At 48.8% G+C, this 22,760-nt stretch overlaps 1 protein-coding gene across 3 annotated transcripts; it reads right to left on the reverse strand.

The window, feature by feature from the left end:
- Positions 1–37: 37 nt before the first annotated feature.
- JSRP1 (junctional sarcoplasmic reticulum protein 1) lies at positions 38–17,335 on the reverse strand. Of its 3 annotated transcripts, none has more exons than XM_038384438.2 (7): positions 17,156–17,335; positions 12,890–13,027; positions 9,062–9,108; positions 4,356–4,503; positions 3,461–3,613; positions 1,863–1,957; positions 38–837 (listed from the first exon to the last, which is right to left on the reverse strand). In XM_038384438.2, exons 2-7 carry the CDS (start codon positions 13,005–13,007, stop codon positions 289–291), a joined length of 1,110 nt encoding a protein of 369 aa, XP_038240366.1. In that variant the 5' UTR covers positions 13,008–13,027; positions 17,156–17,335; the 3' UTR covers positions 38–288. The 3 variants fall into 3 exon arrangements, with proteins under 3 accessions (XP_038240366.1, XP_043358611.1, XP_038240365.1); XM_043502676.1 differs by lacking the exon at positions 17,156–17,335 and adding an exon at positions 16,887–16,975; XM_038384437.2 differs by lacking the exon at positions 17,156–17,335 and adding an exon at positions 15,512–15,669.
- Between the last annotated feature and the right edge of the window lie 5,425 nt (positions 17,336–22,760).

Raw genomic sequence — 22,760 nt, forward strand, 5'->3', positions numbered from 1 at the left:
CGCTGCCTCTCTATAGCCACAGACAGGGACAAAGCTATCAATGGCAGGTGTGTTTAATTCCTGGGAAAACTCGGCAAACAAGCAATGTTTATGGAGGGGAAAATAATCGCCAGCAAATCTCACAGGTGAGCGTGGCTCTCCGGGATGAAAGGACAGGCTGGTGCTGGGCTGATTAAGCACTGCCTTCAGGCTGGAGCCTGGGGGGGGGCAGGGAATTTGGGTGCTCCCCAGATTCAGTGTTGTTCAACCCCCTTGCTCAGGAATATTCAGACACGAGAGGGCAGGTTCTCAGTCGTGCCTCTTGCCTTCCTTGAGCTTGTGCTGCTCCCATGGCTTCCGGCCCTTGTGCTCGTCTCGTTGCTGCTTGGAGTCCTGCTTCCAGCTTTCATCGTGCCTGTGCTCCTTGCGGCCTGGCCCTTGGGCTGGGGAGTCGGGCTTGGGGTGGCGGCCCTTCCTCTCCCTCCGCTTGCCCTCCTTCCCCTCCCTACCCCCACGGACTCTCTTGTTGCTGCACTGCTGCACCTCTTCCTCCTCCTCCTCCTCCTCCTCTTCCTCTTCAGAGCCTGCTGGGGGCACCCTGTGCATTTTGCTGGCCTGGCGCTCTGGGGGCCTGTCCTTGGGCTGCATCTCCTTCTTGCCGCCTCTCTCCAGCGGAGCTACCACGCTCTCTCTGGGCTTCTCTTCCTCCTTCTCCAGTGCACTCGGCTTCTTCTGGCCTCTTCTTGGCTCTGCCCTGGCTGGGGAGTCTCGCTGCGTTCCTTCCACCTCAGCTTCCGGATCTTCTGCTGCTTCCGGCTCCAACCAGCTCAACCAGCTCTTGAAAAACCACAGCTCTCCCTGCGGGGAGAGCAGCGCAAGGCAACGTGCCCACTCTTACCCTTGGGTCCTAGGCCAGCCCAGGGCGCCAGGACCCTTGTCTGTTCATCCGGCCATTGCCATGGCAGCTGGAGCTAATGCCATCTTTAAAGAAGACGAAAGCAGTTCCATGCAGGACCCTGCCCTCGTTCCCTCCTGTTTACACAGAGCCTTGGCCCCGCTCTGGCGTGGCCAGCAGTGACAAGTGACCTACCAGGCTTGTCTGTGGCCCCAGGGCACTTGGAGCAGCAGCCAGCCAGACAAGGTCAGCGCTCCCTAGTCGCAGGGCAGACCTCCTACCTGTTACAGAGAGGGGCTGGGAAGGTCGGTCACTGCTAGTCGGTCGGGACCTTCTCAGGGGGTATCTGGTGCCAGGGCTGCCAGCAGTGCCACCAATACCGCAGCTGTGGGCTCTCTAGCTCCCTTCTACCAGCTCAGCATTTACCGAAGCTAGGCCTGATTCTGGGACATGATGAGTGTCCTTGAAAGTGCCCTCAGTTTCTATCTACTCCAGTGGTGCAGGGGCCTGTGTCTTGCAGGATTGGGCCCAATGAGCTTAGACTGGCCTGGCTCCTCTCTAAATGGGTCCCAAGGCTCTAGGTGGCTGTGGCCTGCCCCTGCAGCCCTTCTGATGGGGGTCACCCCCTGACTGCTTGTGTGAGTAAGGGCTGCAGGATGGGGCCCTGTCCAAGGTGAAAGCTGTTCTCGAGGGCTCAGAGCGCTCTGTGCTTCAATGACATATTGGCTGATTTTCTCTGGTTTGCTTGGGGGGGGAGGGGAGGAGAGGATGGCACACAGGGCCTCCCCCCCAGCTCCCTCCCTGACAGGGTGCCCCAAATGGGTTTCGCTGCCATGACCTCTAGCCCAGCACGCGAATGCAATCACTAGTGGAGGGCAGAGTTAAAACCTACCTCCACCTTCACCCCCCCCCCGCCCCGGAGCCCAATGGCTGCTTTTTGGAAGTGGTGCCTCCAAGGCCCCTCCTGCACTGCTTCTCCTCGCCTTACCTTCTCGCCGGCACCATCCTCGGGCAGGCTGCGCTTGGGCTGGGCCCACACTCTGGGCTGTGTTTCAGGAACCTCGTCGTTTACGTCAATGATGTCTGGGAAGGGGGAGACAGTGGACAAGTTCAGCCCTTTGGAGATGCACAGAGGGAAAGACTGTGCAGTGTTCCTGTGTGCTGGTACACAGCTGCTGCTTTCCACCCCAGAGCTGGTTACACTTCAATGGGGAATGCATTAGAAATAGGCCCAAACCAAAAGCCTGACCCAGAACTGCCTGAACAAGGAGGACATGCTGGTTTAGATCTGAAGAGGTGGTGTGGATCCATTTCGTTTGTAGATCTATAATATCCAGGGCTCACAAAGTGCAGTACCAAGGCTTGCCTTCACTCCCCCTTGTGGCGGCTTGTCAATAGGGGATACTCCAGGAAAGTAATCCAAATTAATTTTTAAAGTGGATTTGTTAAACCACATTAACTTGCTGTGTGGATGATCTTATTCAGAAAAAAATGGCTTTTATCTGAGTTTGCTTAATTCGCTTCCAAAATGAATTAAGTCTGAATAAGATAATCACACAAGGATTTAATGTAGTTTAACTAATCCACTTTAAATTTACACCTTTGCTTAATTTGGATTACTTTTCCTTAGTGTCTCCATGTAGACAAGCCCTGGGCAATAGGCAGGTAACTATCATTATCCTTACAGATGGGGAAACTAAGGCCCAGAGCGAGGATAGGCATCATTTTCAGAGTGCCCACTACTTGTGGGTGCCTCTGTTTTTTTTGGATGCCCCACCTGCGCCCTCTTTTACTGCCAGATCTCAGTATGGCTGGTGATGCCTAGTCTGAAAATGCTGCCCTATGGATCTAGGTGTTACAGGTTACTCATTTCTGCTACCCTAGTTAGTAAATGCTGGAGGAGCTTCTGTAGCTGGTTGGTTCCTGCGTGCACAGAGATCTGGTGACGGGTTTGGGCTCCCAAACAGATTTCTTTACACAATTCCAGTTCACAGTTAAATCCTCACCTTCCAGGCTTAGAGAATTCGGCTGGAGGAGGATGAGCCCCAGCAAATGACAGAAAACGGCCACAAACTGCCCTGCAGCTCAGGACCCTGTCCGTCTTTCCTGGGCTAGCATGAGGACTCAGTACGGACACTGCCCAACAAGTTTATCTGGCAGCAGGAGTTTGCTTCTTGCTTTCCAATCTGCTTAAAATCCCTGGGCCCTGGGCTTGGAGTTTGGAGACCCAGCTCTGCCACAGACCTGCTATGCCAGCTTGGGCAAGTCCCTTCACTCTCTGTGCCTCTGCTTCCCCTCCCACCGGTCTTGCCTGGTTTGACTGTAAGCTCTTTGAGGCAGAGATGGCTCTTGCTGTGTAATTTGCACAGTGGGGTCTACATGGCACCGCTAATACTAACGCGCTACATGGTCAGCCCCAGAGCTAGCTCCCCCCACTCTGTCCCAGTCCTGTGTTTCGGTCCCGTGTCCCCTGGGTGTGAAAAGGGGGGTCTGTCTCCAAGCCCAGCACCCCCTAAGACAGGCTGCTCCCCGGGACGACCCTCGATGCTGCGCAGCTCCCAGCCTCGCTGTTCTGACGTCTCTCACCTTGGAAGACCTGGAAGCCCATGCTTAGCAGAGTGACAAAGGAGGCAACCAGAATGCACTTGTTGAGGGTAAGCCCCTCCCAGGGGCTCTCCTCCTTCATGGGGCCGATGGTGCGGGGCTCGGCCTTCCTTTTCGTGGGAAGAGTCTTGGGAACTTGCAAGACACAAAGAAAGTGATGTTACAGCAGGGGAGCAGGCCTGATCTGGGGGAATGGGCTAAGCATGCTAAGAGGGGGAACAGGGATCCCTTAACGTCACCTGGTCTGGCCACAAAGAAGACATAATGGTACGATCCCAAGGGACTCCTGTCTGTCTAGTTGTATCCCAGCTAGCGGGGATTGTCCCCATCGCAGGGCTGGGAGCATAAGGAGGAGAGGAAATAAGTGGGAATCCTCACTCCCAGCTCACTGGGGTTCACTGGCTCCCCCTGCGGGGAGGGAATCAAGCTACTCCGTTTTGGGCTGTGATTGAATTGCAATTTTGTGTGGCTCTACCGGCAAGGTTCAAAATGGGCCTACTATAAACTGTCTAGCAGTGGGTCGGCTGGATAACTAAAGTCCGGACTCCTGGGTTCTGTTCCAGGCTCAGTGACTCAATAGGGGCAAGCCACTTAGGTCAGCATTTTCAAAAGCAGGGCCCTAAAGTTTGGCGGCTCAATAAGCGGCCGAGTTTTCAGAGGTGGTGGATACCTGCAGCTCCCCGTGGAATAGGACTGGGATGATGGAGAAGAGAATTCATTTCTATCACCATGCTTTAGGGTTCAGTGCTCCTAGGCTGATGGGAGAAATGGAGACCGAAGGGTTTGTGCTTCACGCACTGACGCAAGAATCGCTAAGCTGCTTTAAAGAGAGGAGTTGTACATCCACTGTGTTCCTGCACACTACACACGAGGGTACCTTGTGGCGAAGCAGAGCTGGCTGTCTCCTCTACCTTTTCTACCCTCGTCACTGTCTTCTCTGTGACTGGGGTGTCAATCATGCTTTCCACAAACTCGTCTAGATCCTTCTCAACAACGTGCAGCATGTTTCTCTCCTTCTCTATCCCCTGAAAGATGAAGGAAAGTGAATGGGTCACATGGCCAGCACAAACAGGGCAGCCAGGGGAAGAGAAGCAAAACTGCTCAGGGGATCTGTCTGCAACTGATATGGAGAAAAAACAAGCAGTGCACTGGTGCACATGTGTTCTAGGGCCCCTTCCGTCCCCATTCGAGAGCCCAGGTGGCTGATAGGGCCCTAGCTAGGAAGCTGCTTTGCTCCACAGCTTGTGCTCGTATTCGCTGGAGGTCCCTGGTTCAGTGCCTGGCACCTTGGCCGTCACATGATTGGAAGATGTGAATATGGGAAACAAGAAATACATTCCACAATGTATACTTGACTTATGGAACTCACCACTGATGGACATTATGGAGGCAATTACATTAGGACGTTTCAGCCAGGATGTGACAGGTGGCTAGAAATAAGATGAACGTATACAGCTATGCTAAGCTAAAAATGGCAAGGGTACTGTGATCACACCAGCTCCTGAAAGCTAAATAGGGGTGGGCTGGGCCAGGTCCTGGGGCAAGAGGCCTCTAAGAACACCCAGCTCCTGTAGGAAATAACTTGGTAGGTAGCACTCTTCTTTCTGATACTTTATCGAGCCAATGCCTCAGCAAAGTGTTGGAGGGGGGGGACGGTGCTGCTGTCTTTCAGATGAGATGTTAAACCAAGGCCCCAACCCATTCTGGTCATCATAACAGTGGAGGCTTTTACCCTGGTGTGTTAGCTACGTTCCAAACCAGAGACAGTTTGGATCCCCTCAGCAACAAGCTACAATGAGCTGAAATGATGTTTGCAAGATATGATTCACCCACCAGATGTCTCTATATGCTGCCTGCACAGACTTCTCGACAAGACACGGTGCCTGGCAAAGAGGAGACACATAGCGGGGACTCAATCTGTGTGAAACCCTGGCTGTTTGTCCGCACTTTGCCATTTTCTTTAGCAAACACCTCCTGTTTAAGGAGGACTGATTCCATGTACCAGCACAGTATTCTTCTCCACTTCCTGACAAAGTATCGAGGACTAAGGGCTGTTAAACAGCTATCGCCCTCCACCCCAGAGGTGGATGAATTGGACAGACTGCCACCCTCCTGGCCTTGACCGATCTGTGGGACTGGCAACAAATGGCAATGCAGTTCCCAGCAAGGCTGGTCGGGCTGCTCACAGCTCTCGTGTCTACACTAGGGAAGAGCTGTTGGCAGGCAGAGAGGATGGGACAGTGGGTCTAATGAAGGGAACAAGGACAGAGGGGGGCTGTAGTTTGTAATGTGGGGGGGGGGTGCACCACTGCCCTCTGCTGGAGAGACCCAGACTCACCTCACACGTAGTCAATTATGAGGCCCATTAGCGAGTGCTGCCCAGAGAGGATAAAACTTTAATACTAGTGTCAGCTGCTGGAGGTTCTCCCTGAGGTCAAGTGACAAGGCCTATATCTGGGAGCAGTTCTACTCCCTATGCTGCACGTGGGCAGTTTAGCTAATGACTGTGCTGGGCCACCTTTGTACCCATGGATCCATTCTCATGAGGCCCTATTCAGGGCCTGCCAAGCTCTGTGGGCCATGGCACGCTGAGGAGCCAATGGTGGTGGTACAGTGCCTGCCAACAAGTGCTCTTTGAGTGTCAAAGCCTGGAAGCCAGAGAAGAGATGGCAACACAAAGGAAAATAAACTCAGGGGTAGGGGAAATATTCATTACCCCACTCTCTGTCTAATCTCACAGGCTCGACATGTTGCTTGATGATCCACTGTGAAGCTGAACCTGACAGGGTTCGAGCATCAGCCACAGGGTGAGAGATCTACTAGAATCCCCTTCTGTATTCGCTCTGCATCTAAACACTCCTGCATTATACAATACCCCCCAGCGCAGTGTCCCACTCCGCCCCAGAGAGCCTCCTGTGGAAACTGGCTGGGGCTGTGGGGGGAAGCGGTGCCGTGCTGAGCTCAGGATACAATCACACTCTTGTTGGTTCATTTTATTTATGTGATTGAATCCCTGGCACGTGAATGGGAGCCAAACCTTTGGTAAAAGGCATTTTGCTGAGCACAAGCGCTTTGCAGAACTGCTTAGCTGCAGCCACTAATCCGCTTTGACGTTTCTGCCCAGAGGACAACGGATCCTTTGGAGAGAGGGAGCTCAGACATGGAGATAAATTAGGCATCGAGGCCTGGTTCTGGTTCTAGCCCTAGTCCCTTCCTGCTAGGGTACAGAGAGACCAGGGCTCGCCCATGAATCAGACTGTAGAGGTGCTGTACGACTGACTCATTAATAAATGTGTCAGAGGCACCAGTTCATAGCAGATGCGGGAGAGCTGCCAGTCAACTCAGATCAGTGACAGCAACAGCTGAATGATGATACCTTTGGCTCTGACTGTGCACGGGTGGCTGTGATTCCCCTCAAAGCCCTGAGGAAGCCATGTTTCCAGCTAAATGTCGCCGACAGAAAGGACTCTTGCTTTTGTTCCCAGTGGGAAACATTGGAATTTCCTCACCTGCATAAAGCCAATAGCCCAGCCAGTCCTGTAGTTTGGATCTGACTGTGGCCAATGTAATGTGCTACAGGGGAAGGTGGAAAACCCACACGATTCATCGAACTGTGAAAAAGCAGCTGCTGCAGGGAGTCAGTCCTGACCCCCTCTGAGGATTAGTTTACACCTTGAAGCATGAGGACTGATTTCTTTTATAGTTTTATCTTAGCTAGTGTCACTAGACCCAACTGACCCCGCCCCACTATCCCTGCAGCAAATTGCTGGCATGGAGAGAGGGGTTAAAAGAAGGAGACCTAGCCCAATGCAGGGCTGACCTAGAAGGAGTGCAGAGCTCTGCTTCTCCTGCTGTGAGAGAAGCCTGCTTACAGCCTAGAGACTGGGGTAGCTTGCTGGGTGGATAAGGGATGAACCGACCCTTAGGAGAATGGCTGGAGTACTGGTTATTGGAAGACAAGCCCTGAACAGAAGGGTGGGGTCCCGCTGAAGGTTTGCTGCATTTCCCTGTTTTGAGTTGTGGTTTTTCCTGATTTCTTTGGACCTTAATACCCTGGAAAGGACTGAAGTGTGCCTTGGCTGGAGGGTTAATGCACAGCTACATTGGACCCTGTGAGAGACAGGGACCTACCAGCGGAGACGTGTGGTTGGGTGAGTTGTGCCCTGATGGGCGACAAGGGGGCTGCGTAGTGGTCAATCTGATCACTGTGATGTTCTAAAGAAGGTTTCCTCTCAGCGAATTGGCTTCCTTTTAATTTCAATGAGTTCTCTCCTGCTGTTCTGTTATGGGATGAGATAGACAGGAGGTCTGATTGGCCTCCTCTCACTCCTGTCTTCCAACTAAATGCTCCTAGTTTTATTTCTTCCATTATCACGTTCTCAGTGGTATTTTCAGCAACTCCCCACAAGCCCAATGTATCGGCACCCCAGAAATTCCTCTATCACCCCACAGCGCATCTGCATCAGCTTCCCAAACTCTCCTTTGCATCAGTACCCCTGAGCACCTGCACCCTACATCCCAGCTTTTCAATAATTAAGAGCCTGTTCTCCTTTGCACATTCTGTTGCTTGCTGGATGCTTAGTAATGGTGCTCTTCCTGCCCAGTATCTTCTCTCCTGCTGCCTCACACAACGCCAAGTTGAGCATAACCCCTTAGTCCTAGTAGTTTATGGGAGGCAGTTTTCCACACTTGTGACTGGTCTCTTCCTCCCTGTTCCCCGCACCAAGCTATGTCTTATGCCTACAGGTAACAAGCAATCGTCTCCTTGCTGCTTTCCTCCTCTACTGTAAGGCCTTCTGAGGCACCGTTGCCTAGATCCTCAGAGGTATTTAGGTTCCCAACTCCCATGGAAATCAATGGGAGTTAGGGGCCTAAATACCAGGGAGGATCTGGGCCTGTATGTCCTTACTCCTGTAGAAGTCCTGGAGTTGATGAAGCAGAGGTTTTGAGAGCACATGCCAGGAGCTCTTCCCCCAGGGAATGGAGGGATCAGGACAATGAGCTATGGAGTCTTTCACGTCTAGGTCCAGCCCAGCTGGGTAAGAACTGCAGATGGCTTCCATCTGATGGCTGTGTGGTGTCCGGTGTTAAATGATTAGTAGGAAGTGGGCCTAGTCCCAACAGACACCTCACCCCCCTCCCTCCCCGCCGGCAATCTGAGGCCCAGGGCTGAATGGGCTGTGGGACTCCCCTCCTACGTAAGGGGCAGCCCCTCCTGGCCAGAGTTAAGGCACATTGTCATGACAATACAGTGGGTGCTTGCCCTTTGCTGTGGGCAAGCTGAGGCCTTCACTCTCCAAGGCTGTCAATCCAGCACCTCTCACCAGTGCTAATTTAATCTATCAAAATCATAAGAATCCAAGGCCCTGCTGCTGATTTAACTGGATGTACCAAGTATGCAGGCAAAGCTTGGGAAAGGGCCCACCCTGCCCCCCAAGATCCGAAGACCAGGCCTCTGCTGCCTTTCTTGTAGGCCATAAGGGCTGTTGCAAACATCTAGTTTCACATCGCTCGGGCCTTCAGCACCGAGACCGTAAGGCTGGAGATAGTTATAAACAGGGTTACTGAACAGTTGCTACTTACGTGTGAGCTGTTGTTTACCTCCTCTTCGCTTTGTGGCACCTCAGCATCTGTGAAAAACAAGTGACAGGAAAATAAAACATACATTATGTTATAAACACGAAGTATGGACAGTATGAGGGGCTCATAGCATTTGATCATCTTGTCACCTAGTGGCTGCCTGCAGAGAGGATAAAAGCCATACTACTACTACATCAATAAATTCTCCTTTCATTCAAGGAGCTGTGCATCTGGACCCAAAGGTCCTAGCCTCTATATAGACCACAGAATCATAGGACTGAAAGGGATGGTTAATAGGTCATATAGTCCAATCCCCTGCACTCATGGCAGGACTAAGTATTATCTAGATCATCCCTGACAGCTGTTTGTCTAACCTCTTAAAAATCTCCAATGATGGAGATTCCACAACCTCCCTAGGCAATTTATTCCAGTGCTTCACCACCCTGACAGTTAGGAAGTTTTTCCTAATGTCCAACCTAAACTGCCCTTGCTGCAATCTAAGCCCATTGCCCCTTGTCCTATCCTCGGAGATTAAGAAGAACAATTCTTCTCCCTCCTCCTTGTAACAACCTTTTATGTACTTGAAAACTGTTACCATGCTGCCCGTGGCCCATGAATTCGTGCTGGATCCCAGGGATGAAGTAGTCCAGGGATGAAGTAGTGCTATGTTGTGCAGTGAAGAGGATGCAATTACTGGGGAAGATGTTTGGGTGCTTTTCTCAAATAAGTAATTGCTCAGCAAGGCAGGTTTTCACACATATAATTAGATGTAAGCAGGAGTTCAAAGCCAGTTCTCAATTTGCCACACTGAAAATTCACTTTCACAGCAGCAGCCCAATTGGCCTTCAAATGAAAAATCTGGGTGTAGGAATGGAACCTGGAGCTGGCAAGCGCCAGGCTACTGAAAGTGATGGGACAAACTCCCTGAACCTTCCAGGCAAAAAAAAGCTGAGGGAGAAACAGTGATGTTCCCCTCAAAACACATTTAGCTGCTGGCCAGGCATCCTGGCTTCCTTCTCTGCTCCAGGGATGCACTGAAAACAGGGTCGACATCAGGTAGTGGTAGAAACTGCAGCCACAGGTGCAACGGTGCAGTGGGGGTATAGCTCACTAGGGTCTTCTGTCCCCTTATATTTCAGACTGACTGGCAATGGCTGAGGGCCTCCCTCTCTAACCCAGGGGCAGGCAAACTTTTTGGCCTGAGGGCCACATTGGGTTTCCAAAATTGTATGGAGGGCTGGTTAGGGGAGGCTGTGCCTCCCCAAACAGCCAGGCGTGGTCCAGCCCCCGCCCCTTATCTGACCCCACCCTACTTCTTGCCCCCTGATGTGCCCCCTCTGGACTCCTGCCCCTGTCTCCTGATGGCCTCCCTGGGACCCCTGTCCCATCCACCCCTCGCTGTCCCCTGACTGCCCCTGGAACCCCTGCCCCAACTGCCACCTGCTGCCCCATCCAACCCCCTCTCCTTCCTGACTGCCCCCCTGGAACCCCTGCCCCCATTAAACCCCCTTGTTCCCTGCCCTCTGACCACCCCGCCCCCTATCCACACCCCTGTCCCCTGACCACCACCCTGAACTCCTCTGCCCTCTATCCAACCCCCCCTGCTCCCTGCCGCCTTACCACACTGCCTGGTGCACTGGTGGCTGGCAGCGCTACAGCTGCGCCACCCAGGGCACCAGGACAGGCAGCCACGCCACCTGGCTGGAGCCAGCTACCCTGCAGCACAGAGCACCGGGTCAGGCTGCGGCTCTGCAGCTGTGCTGCCCGGCAAGAGCTCGCAGCCCCGTCGCCCAGAGCATTGCGCCGGCAGCGCAGTGAGCTGAGGCTGTGGAGGGAGGGTGTGAGCCTCCTGGGCCAGGAGCTCAGGGGCCGGGCAGGAGGGTCCCATGGGACGGATGTGGCCCACGGGCCATAGTTTGCCCACCTCTGTTCTCACCTGATAGAGCCTGAGTGACTAATGACCTGAGATGCACAAGAATCCCCTGAAAACACCCCAGGACTGCAGTGTCTCAGCTGTATGATCTGCAAGGCTAGAAAAGGACACTGGGTGCAGGCTGGATGCAGGAATGACAATAACCTGAAACAGTGATCTAAAATACAGTTAGCCTGAGGAACCCAGCCCTACTTCAGAGTTGAGATCTCAGAGATCCCCTGTGCTACAGAAGATGACAATAACCCCCTGGGAAGCTGAGAATTTTTGTTTTCCCGTGGAATATAACATTTATATCTAGTCAGAGCAGATTGAGAGATACTGACCCCTGGGTTACCATCTTACTCCCCCAACCTACTTCCACAGCTACATTTACAGCCCACTAACTGGAGCCCTGCAGCAGCCCCATCGGAAGGGATCTCAGCTTTCCAATGGCATGTAGTACCAGGGGCCTGAGCGTTAGCAGAGCGAGCACCCAAAACTGCAATTGGAGGCAGATACAAAGCACCTCTGAAAATCGGGTCCTTATTACTGGATCTTGAGACTCTAGCTGTTACACTTCATTTGTGATATGATGTTAAAAGAAAAAGCAGATTGGTAATTGGATTTCTCCGGTGGCTTGATACAGTAAATATAATGATGCATTCATTGCATGATGGGATTTCTCCTTGTTTAGCTCTTAACTGTCATTTTCTATTTCCATTGGTTTGGCATGTTATCAAAGTTCAATACAAACTCATTAAAATAATGCCTCAATTTAATGAGGCTCTGTCTGTCTTGGGGCAATCTACAGTATTTGCAGGTCCCATCCGGCCTCATTGAAGTCAATGGCAAAATTCCCTTAGTTTCAGTGGGAGGCAGGATTGGGTCTGAATTGCATATGGTATGTGTAAAGGTTCATCAAAGCTCTGGAATTTTTTAACCTTCGGACTACCAAAGGACTTTCAAGACCAGTAAGATTCCCCACCTCCACACCCTAGCACTAGTCATGGACCAATGAATAGTAAGAAAATACAGATTCCTGAAATGTAATTTAAAAGGTGATGTCAAGAGAAGAACAATTGAATTTGTTCTTTTTCTTTCTAATGTGTAAAGAAGGCCTAATTTATTTATTAATAATTACAAAATTCTACTTGTGTTTTGCATTAGAAATATCAGGAATGTTAAATCTGGTCTTCCAGAAAACAGGGAGTCTTTGATATCCCAGAGAAGACCAGAGTTATAGACTGGAACCACTTTCTGATTAAAGATGTAAAAATGAGGAATCTTGAACAAAAGAGCTTTTCTCCCAACTGTTTGTCAGGGTTTGAGTGACAGGCATTCCCAGAACCATACAATCCAAAATATTTTAGGCAGTCTGAATAAAAAAGACTTCCCCTCTGAATCCAATGTTGTTATCTTGCTATATATGTTTTAACCCTACTAGTTCCCCAGACATCCATACAGTGTTCTAGGAAAAAGAGTGCAACGGCCCTGAATTCCTAGTATAAGCAAACATGCAGAAAAAAGAACATTTAAAATCTTCTGTTGGGCCTTTAAGTAAAATGAATGCTATATAAAGAAGCAAAACTGGGCATAAAAATCTCATATCTTCTCCTTTAGAAGTCACCTTTAAAGAATGAGGCAAATAGTCCAATGCCTACATTCCTGACATGGATCTTACCACATCTTGAAAAGCCCGCACTAAGCTCTCTGCAAGTTCTAAGGTCACTTAATAATTTTCAATAAGCCGTTCTCACTGCGAAGATCAGGATTTTAAGCATATAATCCCCTCACAAGACACCTCAAGGAACATTTCAGTGGTATCAGCACAGCCCAACTGCCTTTTAACTCCTTGGAGGCAAGAATAGCCTGTGCATCCATTGCTGGGGAAGTCCAGTGTCAACGTGGGGATGAGGTACCTTTTCTCACGTCCTCCCTCGACAGCCTTGGAATGCTCTCTCCCAGCACTGGCAGCTCTTCTATGGCCTCAGGACACTCCAGGTCTCTCTCCAATACCTCACAGGTGCCTGTTGCCATGTCACTTCCAGGTAGTCTTGCTAAATAGAGAGGGGTAAAACAAATGCATTGCATTCGGCACACAGCGCAGCTTGCAAGGGGGAGCACTGGCATCCAAGACAACGGAATTCAGGTGGAGTGCCTGAATGACACACATATACATGTAAAAAGAAAAGGAGGACTTGTGGCACCTTAGAAACTAACAAATTTATTTGAGCATAAGCTTTCGTGAGCTACAGCTCACTTCATCGGATGCATTCAGTGGAAAATACAGCGGAGAGATTTATATACACAGAGAACATGAAACAATGGATGTTACCGTACACACTGTAACAAGAGTGATCAGGAACGTGCCTCTGATCGTGTGGTTGATGTGATTAGGCCCTATGTTGGTGTTCTTACAACTACAATACCCACCTGCTGAAGTGAAGAAACACATTGACAGAGCCAGAAGAGTACCCAGAAGTCGCCTACTACAGGACAGGCCCAACAAAGAAAATAACAGAACACCACTAGCCATCACCTTCAGCCCCCAACTAAAACCTCTCCAACGCATCATCAAGGATCTACAACCTATCCTGAAGGACGACCCATCACTCTCACAGATCTTGGGAGACAGACTAGTCCTTGCTTACAGACAGCCCCCCAACCTGAAGCAAATACTCACCAGCAACCACACACCACACAACAGAACCACTAACCCAGGAACCTATCCTTGCAACAAAGCCCGTTGCCAACTCTGTCCACATATCTATTCAGGGGACACCATCATAGGGCCTAACCACATCAGCCACACTATCAGAGGCTCGTTCACCTGCGCGTCTACCAATGTGATATATGCCATCATGTGCCAGCAATGCCCCTCTGCCATGTACATTGGCCAAACTGGACAATCTCTATGTAAAAGAATAAATGGACACAAATCAGACGTCAAGAATTAGAACATTCAAAAACCAGTTGGAGAACACTTCAATCTCTTTGGTCACTTGATTACAGACCTAAAAGTGGCAATTCTTTAACAAAAAAACTTCAAAAACAGACTCCAACGAGAGACTGCTGAATTGGAATTAATTTGCAAACTGGATACAATTAACTTAGGCTTGAATAAAGACTGGGAGTGGATGGGTCATTACTCAAAGTAAAACTATTTCCCCATGTTTATTTCCCCCCCACCCCGCTGTTCCTCAGACGTTCTTGTCAACTGCTAGAAATGGCCCAACTTGATTATCTCTACAAAAGGTTTTTTCCCCCTCCCCCCCACTCTCCTGCTGGTAATAGCTCACCTTACCTGATCACTCTCGTTACAGTGTGTATGGTAACATCCATTGTTTCATGTTCTCTGTGTATATAAATCTCCCCACTGTATTTTCCACTGAATGCATCTGATGAAGTGAGCTGTAGCTCATGAAAGCTTATGCTCAAATAAATTTGTTAGTCTCTAAGGTGCCACAAGTCCTCCTTTTCTTTTTGCGGATACAGACTAACACGGCTGCTACTCTGAAACATATACATGTGTGACCACATCGCTGCAAGCAATCACTAGCCTTGCTGTACAAACAGTACCAGCCGCAGCACTTCCAGACAGCCTTTCAGTGGAGGATCTCAAAGACTTGTCACACACTCTCACTACCCTGCTGTGGGCTAGGCCTACTCTAAAAAGGAATAATGTAAGGTACAGAGTGGTTAAGTGACTCAGCCACAGAAGGAGTCAGTGCCAGCACTGAGATTACATCTCAGGAGTTTCCTGGCTCCCAGTCTGCTGCTCAGCCCATTAGACCAGAAATCTTACAACATATATATGTTTAAAGGATCAAGATTCCATGGATCACAGCAGGAAAATACCATCGGTCCTTAAGATCCTGTTAACAGCGCACCCCACTTGAAATGCCCATGTTCTACTGGAATTTGGATACATAAAACTGAGATCCAGCTCGTGTGTCATCATTAAAGACCCTATGGCAATTTTCTAAAAATAGAGGTGTAAACCATGGTGTTCTGAACAACTTCCAATTTGGGTAGTGCCACTGTCTCTCTAACTTCCCCCTCAAATTCCACTTCTGCTTTGTGACCTGCTTTTAACTGTTGGGCAGTGTTGCTGCGTCCTGTTAAACCGCTGCAGGGCTCCACCTCGGAGACAGCTGCATTGCAGGGATAGGTGAAGCAATTCCCATGTCGAAAGCCCTTTGAGGCAAAAGGTGCTGTAGAAATGTGGGACTGCTATCATTAACAGCATGCCAGTGTTCTAATGGCACATGTGCTAAACCCAAAGCAGTTAACACTTTCAGTGCTGCTGCTCCCCAATGCAATCTTCTGTGCTCCCCATTTTCAACTGATTAAGGCTAGCAGGCTGTCAGGATGCGTCAGGTACGTGCATTGACTGTTAGGAGGTTCAGAGTTGGACTCTTCCTAAAGCAGGGCTTGCACAGTGAGTTCTGAAATTCTGGGCTCGCTCCCCCTTCTGGGCTCAGCTCCTTGTCCCTGGGTAGAGTCTCCAAATAGCAAACCTATCCCCAGGGCTCCAATACCTGTCCTAGGCACCACACCAGCCATTGGTTGTGAAGGTTGTATCCACAGGGGGACGCCTGAAGATGTGAAGGGCCCCAGTTGCCCTCTGTGTCCCTCTGTTCTAACAATGAAGTCCTTGTCCTCACCCTGTGCCCAAGCTGGACTGATGCTGCAGGAGCAAGAAGCTTTGTGCAAATAGGAGAGTGAGGCTGCTGCCTACCAGGAAGGGAAATTTTCAGTCTCAACAGTTCAGCGCTGAGTCATTGATTTCTCTCGCGTCCTGGGCTGCGGCTGCTCGGCTCCATCTGCAGGAAACCTCCTTTTCCAGGCAGCGTTAAAGGAGGTGACGCCAGAACTTGAGCCTGGCTGGAATTTCTCCGTCTCCTCCGCCAGTTCACTGGCTGCTCCTGCCTCCCAAGTGCTGAACTGGACTAGGGCTGTGACACGGCTACAAACCAGAGGTCTATCAGCTGCCAATACCAGATGTGGTTCATGGAGACCCTGAAGTCCCACTAATGGCTGTTACCTGTGCCAATTATACCGTACCACATCTGACAGAACTTCTGGGCTGGGAGGTGGCGTGTGCTTACACACAGACACCATTGTTTCAGGAGTCCGACAGCTGAATGTGGGACATTTTGGAACCCCATTCACACCCATCATGTGTCCCTGCCTTCACAAAGCAAGGAAGCCTAAGCTGACAGCTTGGGTCTCATAGACTCATAGATATTAAGGTCTGAAGGGACCATTCTGATCATCTAGTCCGACCTCCTGCACAATGCAGGCCACAGAATCTCACCCACCCACTCCCGCGATAAACCTCTCACCTATGTCTGAGCTATTGAAGTCCTCATATCATAGTTTAAAGACTTCAAGGTGCAGAGAATCCTCCAGCAAGTGACCCATGCTGCAGAGGAAGGCGAAAAACCCCCAGGGCCTCTTCCAATCTGCCCTGGAGGAAAATTCCTTCCCTACCCCAAATATGGCCATCAGCTGAACCCTGAGCATGTGGTCAACAGAGTAGATGGTCCAAATGGTCGTAGAACAGGTTACATCAGCCAGTAGAACAGAATTTGGTTTAAAGGGTCAGATCTCTGAGATCTCAAAGCATTTTACAAAGTAGCAGTTAAGATACTAACACTGTGTTAACTGCATAGGCCAAATTTAGCAATTACAGCTCACACACATAGTCTCTGCTATTCAAACTCGTTCCTCCACTTTGCCCTCTGAATCCTTTTAAACACTCACCTAAGAATGTCTTATGGTGTATTTCCCCTGCACACAACCATACACTTGCTCTGTTGGTTGTATACGCCTTAGTGCAGGACTCTATAAAGAACCTAACATGTCTGTAGACATCATGGAGATAACATATAAATAATCCTACAATTCTACCTTCATGTCAGCAACAACTTTTCAGAGACGAGCTGAGGTCCAAGATCTGAAGTGTGACTTCACGACTAACTCACACCAAGCAAACTTCCAAAAATAGCCCCCTTCCCCGTTCCATCAGCTCCTTCAAGATAGCAGAATTACAGGCTCTTTCTGTACACAGATCTATCCCCGGCTAGCCAGCAACTAACTTTGGATTCCAGGCAAGCATTCTGAGGCCATGGGTTTTCCTGTATTTGCTTAAAAGAGTTAAAACCCCACAAAAGGCATACCTAGGGCTTGAATGCAGCCGTCTTGCCTTCAGCCTCTTGTCTGGCTCAGTCTCTACAGAGTAATATACAGCAACAGGTGCCGATTTCTGCCAGAGCAAAATATCAACCAATCACAGGAAGCTAATGCCACCATAGCTTTAATATTCAGCCCTGGGAGACAGAAGAGGGTCTGACTTCACTCTGAAAGTGAGAGAGAGAGAGAGAGAACAACATGAGGCTCATTTGCTTCCTTTCATGACAGATCCATCTGCTGTCTTGGCTGCTCTCAGGAACAAGGGAACCATGGAGATGTTATACATAGCTGGGATATAGGATGGGAAGGATGAAGGAATAGCCCATGAAAAGCAATAGGGTTGGGAATACGCTGACAGGAATATGGTGCTAGGAAACCGGGACTGAAAATCTGTCAAATGTTCATTCCCCAAACTGGAGCTTGTTAAGAGCACAATAGTGCAAAGTGCTTTATTAATGAATGTTTGTAAAGTGCTATTGCATATAGTGCTGAGTAGCGCAAATGCAGTTAACTTGAGTTGAGTAACTCCTCATTTCCAACAGCACATGCAAGAGGAGAATCGGGCGGAGTGGATTCAGACGCTGAAGTTACAGAAGGGCAAAAAACGGACATTTCCTAGTGTCAAGAGCAGGTTCTTTATTTGCAGATGACTCAAACGGCTGAACTTCAAACGTGGGACCTGCTCCTATAACCTTTATTCTCATGAGTCCGACTGAAGACAATGGGGCCACACATGGAAGGGGGATAAAGTTGGGCACCTTGCTGCGTAGAGGACTGCTCACAGCTATGTTGCTGCCCTGTTAACCCGGCCTTGCAAGGAACTGGCTCCAGCCAACCATCAACACAGGCAGGAACTCACCCTGGCCCCTCTCCTTCCATCGCACTCAGTCTGATATCTGCCCCTGCCACCCTATTGTGAGGGGTACTTGAAAGCTTAACTGGGAACATTTAAATACTAACATGATTAACCACGAGCATTTCCCTTCTCCTTCCTCCCCCCTTAAAAAAACAAGGAAACTAAATACCCCGCAAAAGACGCTAATGCAAAAATTCTGTTGCACAGTTAAATAATAGTTTTTAAAAATAGGGAAATGCAAAAAGCAAGGTTCCTCCAGTAATACAACCCACATCGGGGGTATTCTGTGGGCCAATACCTGGGGCAGATCTTGGCCCCTGCACAGTGGTGCCAAAAGAGCTGGAAAACCAGGACTTCTGGACCCTGAGGCTACCTCCTGGATGTGGGACTCCTTAGGTAGGCTACAGCTGCTATAGCGGTGTCCCTTTGGCTCCTGCTGTGTGTGAGTATAGGGTGTGGGAGGCTGTCCACAGGGTCTTTACTCCCGGAGGTTACTGTATCCTATGTGGGGCACTGGCCCAACAGCCTGTTGGTCCCACAGCAGAGTGTGTAAAAGGTAATTTAATACCACTTTTACCCCCACACCTGGATGCAGCCCAGGATCGGGGCCTATATTTCTAAAAGCAGAGGTCCCAGGCCTGTAAACCCGTCCTACTACACGAGTAGTATCACTGGACTTATTGGGACTACCTGCATGTACGAAGACTACTGCAAACCTTTAACTGTGCATGTAGCAGGTAATATTAAGCAATTAGCACAAAAACAGAACACTGTATTGCCAATCCCAAGCATTCAAAAATCAGGAAATTGGCTTACACAGCATGAGATTTAAAAAAAAAAAATGAAGTTTTGGTTGTCTTCCTGGGCTTATAGTTCATCTTTTCTCTCCAAACAAGATGACTAGAAACTTAAATTTTGGGCTTTTTAAAATGGAAGTAGAGATTCCTGCGTAATTACCAGACTCCAGCCACTGCGGCTTTCAGAAAAAAACAGAGATAAATTGTTTGTTAAAATATAAATATTTTCAATAGAGCTGAAAGCAACTGAAATATCAGAACAGGGCAGTTTCTTTCATTGAGGTTCTTCCCCCCGCAAAAGAGTGCTCTGCGGTAAAAGCTTTAATTTCAGTTGCTGTCCCTGCTCTCCATCTTACATGATGGGAAATCAGACTTTCCTGAGGGACTCCAAACACAATAGTTAAACATCTGATTGCCCAACTAAAAACTGTATGAGTGAGTGATCCCTAGGTCTGCGCCTAGTCCAGGGCACTGCAAACACTTATTGCTAGTTGTTTTTAGGCTATCAAAGCTTTATTTTAAAAGAGTAATGATAAATTAGTTTAAAGATGACCTTTAAAAAGTGTCCTTCATTGCTGCTTTATGATGTATCGAATGGCTTGACCTTGTTTCAAGACTTAAGAACCCATTATCTAGCCTTCCCAGGACCAAAGGGTATTAGCTGAAAGTGACAGGGAGGCAGCATGTGAAATGGAAGGAAGTTACTGGGGTCACTGACATACCTGATTCAGGAAAACAGATCGACACGGAGCCAGATTTGCAAGAGAGCTCAGCTCCATTTAGGCATCAAAATAAGTGGCCAGATTTTCACATGAGATCTGCATGCTGAACTCTTTTAAAACCTGGCCCCGTCTGTGGATGCTATGCATCCAAAAGCACAGCCTATATGGACTAGTGGTTACTATATGTATTCAGAAAACCAGAAAGGGACTGTATGCTTTTCAGGGTAGGGACTCTGTCTTCCCTCTTTGCGGGGACAGTTCCAAGCATGCAATGGGCCGAACTGTAATATAAATATTATTTACTGCTGTTACTGAAGACTGAACCCAAAGCTTTCAGTGGGAGTGGATGTACCTTTAAATAACGACGCTCTGTCTGTACTAACTTGACTGGCTTTTGTTCTTTCTTCATATTTCTTGCTGTGATTTTCCTGCCAGATAAGGTCATTGTAAGTAATTAAAAAGGCATATTTGGTTTATTGGGTTAAGAGATGTAATGAAACAAAATTCTAAGTGGCCTAACTCAAAGCAGAAGGGATTTTGATTCAATCATCTTTTATTGGTGCTCATAATATCATAATCCTACTTCTTCTAGACTCTTCCAGGAAAAACATGATAGTCAACACCTGAATTTTCAGTTAAAAAAAACAAAAACAAGCAGTACTTCCCCCACTCTCCTTTTCATAGCCATCACAGAGCAGCAAACTAGGACAAATCCATTCCCCCCCTTTATGGGGAAATCTTTCAACGAATATACAGGTACCTACAATGAACAGGGAGTGGGGCTGGTTTGCCTCCACAGGCAAATGCCTCCACATCTTTAGCTCTAAAGAGCTCACTGACAAGTTATAAACACTCCAGTCTCCACTGGACAGTTTAACCAAGGCAGATGCAGGAAGGAGTTTCCCAGAGGCAAATTCTTTTCTAATCCCTTGAAATCCCACGGGATTCCAGTTTCTCACCTGACCTGAATCAGATAAAGTGTTTCTGGGACCAAACGAGCTCAGAGAAACTCCGTAGCATTCTCTAATTCGCTGAGATGACGTGAAGCAGAAAGTCTCTGCTGGAATGATGCTGGAGGGTAATTGATCAGCGCTGGCCTGGTGTCATGCTGCATTTAGGCTGTGCTGAATGCTCACTGAGGGCTTGCAGTGCTAAATATTGAGTTGCTGGGATTTTATTTGTAAATGGGAACTTCATTTACTTTATGTACCCCAAGCTGTAATCATGATTTATGACTCGTCTATGTATGGAAACATCATCTGCTTTACTTCAGGTTTCGGAGTAGCAGCCCACGAAAGCTTATGCTCAAATAAATTTGTTAGTCTCTGAGGTGCCACAAGTACTTCCTTTCTTTTTGCTTTACTTCAAATATTCCCATTGCTCATGCTCCGTTCAGTGGGTTTACATGACTGAACTCCGATATGAGGTAAAATGATAATCAAGGCTGCAGCATGACCAAACCAAATTCTGCAACAGCAAAATTCTTACATTCCATAGCAACGTTACTTTATCCAGCTACTAGCATATTTCTCTCTCCCTCCCTTTCCACCCTCCCGCACATACTCCTGTTGCTCACAGTTGAAAAATACTCATAAACAAAATTAGTTGAAGATTTTCAACAATGATTAGTATTGAAGATGGATTTTCACTATGCCCTCCAGGCAGCTCAGCTCCATTCTCTGGCTCTCTGCTCCTATGACAGCCAGTAACTCAGTCCAAAACCACCTCCTCCTTCCCATGTGTGCTAGGGAAGGAAGGAGTCAGTAGCCAGTTTCAAAAAAAGAAAAGGAGTACTTCTGGCACCTTAGAGACTAACAAATTTATTTGAGCATAAGCTTTCGTGAGCTACAGCTCACTTCATCGGATGCATTCGGTGGAAAATACAGTGGGGAGATTTATATGCACACAGTTTCAGTGGCTCATTTTCCCAGTTCTCAGTTGCTCTGCAGTCCAGGTTTACTGGCTTGCCAATCTATGCCTCTGGCTCCCCTGACTCCATCTCTGGCTATCCATGCCTTGGCTGCCTGGTTCCATGGACCAGTAAACAGAGAATGCCCTGCAATCCACTCCACCACTCCACCTCCCCCCTTTCTCTTGTGGGGAATGCTGGAGATCAAGAGGAAGCTGCAGGCAGGTTCCAGCAGGGCAGGGAAACTGAAAACAAACACCTGGCTGCAGCAAAATGGTGAATTCTGCAGCAAAAACGCTGAACTGAATGGCATTTTTCTGAAAAGCCATCTTCTGTGGCTGCAGAATTATGGAATCCACAAGGCCCTGATGGAGACAAATGGGACAAGTCACACCACTCAGAGCTATTGTTTCAGGCAGATTGATGTAAGCGACACAGCAATGGTTACATTTGGTTTGTTTTCCAAGTTACCTCCAGAACAATAGGGACCACAAACCTTTTTTTTTTTTTTTTAGTGGAGATTCAAGACTACAATTCTGTAGCAAGTGCCACAGATACAAACTCCCCAATTACAAAGGGCACTGATTATAATTTGACTTCTAGAGCTATCATGGAGGCTCCTGCTAAAGAGATGATGCAAGATATACTACCTTGGGCTTTGATCTTATCAGACCTCAGAAGCTACGCAGAGAGACAAGGTGTTTAATAGAAGTTGGTCCAATAAAAGATATGACCTCATCCACCTTGCCTCTTTAATATCCTGGGACCAACATGGCTACACCAAGCTAAGCAGAGGCAGGCTGAGTCAGTGCTTGTGTGGGAGATTGCCAAGAATATCTAAGTGCTAGAGAAAACGCTTGTCACAAAGTCACAGGCCTCATGCTCTGGAACTGTTCAGTGTGAAGCCAGACAGGACTTTGGGTAATGTGACTCCCCTCAGGGCATGCTGTCCAGGACAAAAAGCCTCCTTGGCTATGGCCTTCCTGGGTCTGACCTCAGAGCATTCAGCACCCCTGTTCTTACCGTACACTTCCCGCAGCAGGTCCACCTTGACGGGCCCCCTGGGGAAGCCAGATGGTCCCTGCACCCCAACTTCGCAGTCAGCAGTGACTCCCAGCCCGTGTTGTAAAACATAAGGGTTTATTAGTCAACAGAGTTTGCTAGCACAGAGATCAGGAACTTGCAGCAAAGTCCATCTGGAGTGGACCCTGGGCCTGGTGCTCCAGTCTCCCCGCTCTGAGTTCCAAACAGGAGACTGACCCCTCCCAGCTGCCCGACCTCCGACACCCCCGTTGCCCTTCCTCTGGT

This window comes from Dermochelys coriacea, chromosome 25 (genome assembly GCF_009764565.3).
Source record: "Dermochelys coriacea isolate rDerCor1 chromosome 25, rDerCor1.pri.v4, whole genome shotgun sequence".
Taxonomy (NCBI): domain Eukaryota; kingdom Metazoa; phylum Chordata; order Testudines; family Dermochelyidae; genus Dermochelys; species Dermochelys coriacea.

Excerpts from the sequence above, each read along its gene's own strand:
- JSRP1 (XM_038384437.2), bottom strand. The coding sequence starts at position 15,536 with ATGGCTGGTGTGGTGCCTAGGACAG. Across the intron at positions 9,109-12,889 it reads GAGGGAGGACGTGAGAAAAG|ATGCTGAGGTGCCACAAAGC; the intron begins GTACCTCATCCC and ends TGTTTTTCACAG. Across the intron at positions 4,504-9,061 it reads AGGTAAACAACAGCTCACAC|GGGATAGAGAAGGAGAGAAA; the intron begins GTAAGTAGCAAC and ends TTCATCTTTCAG.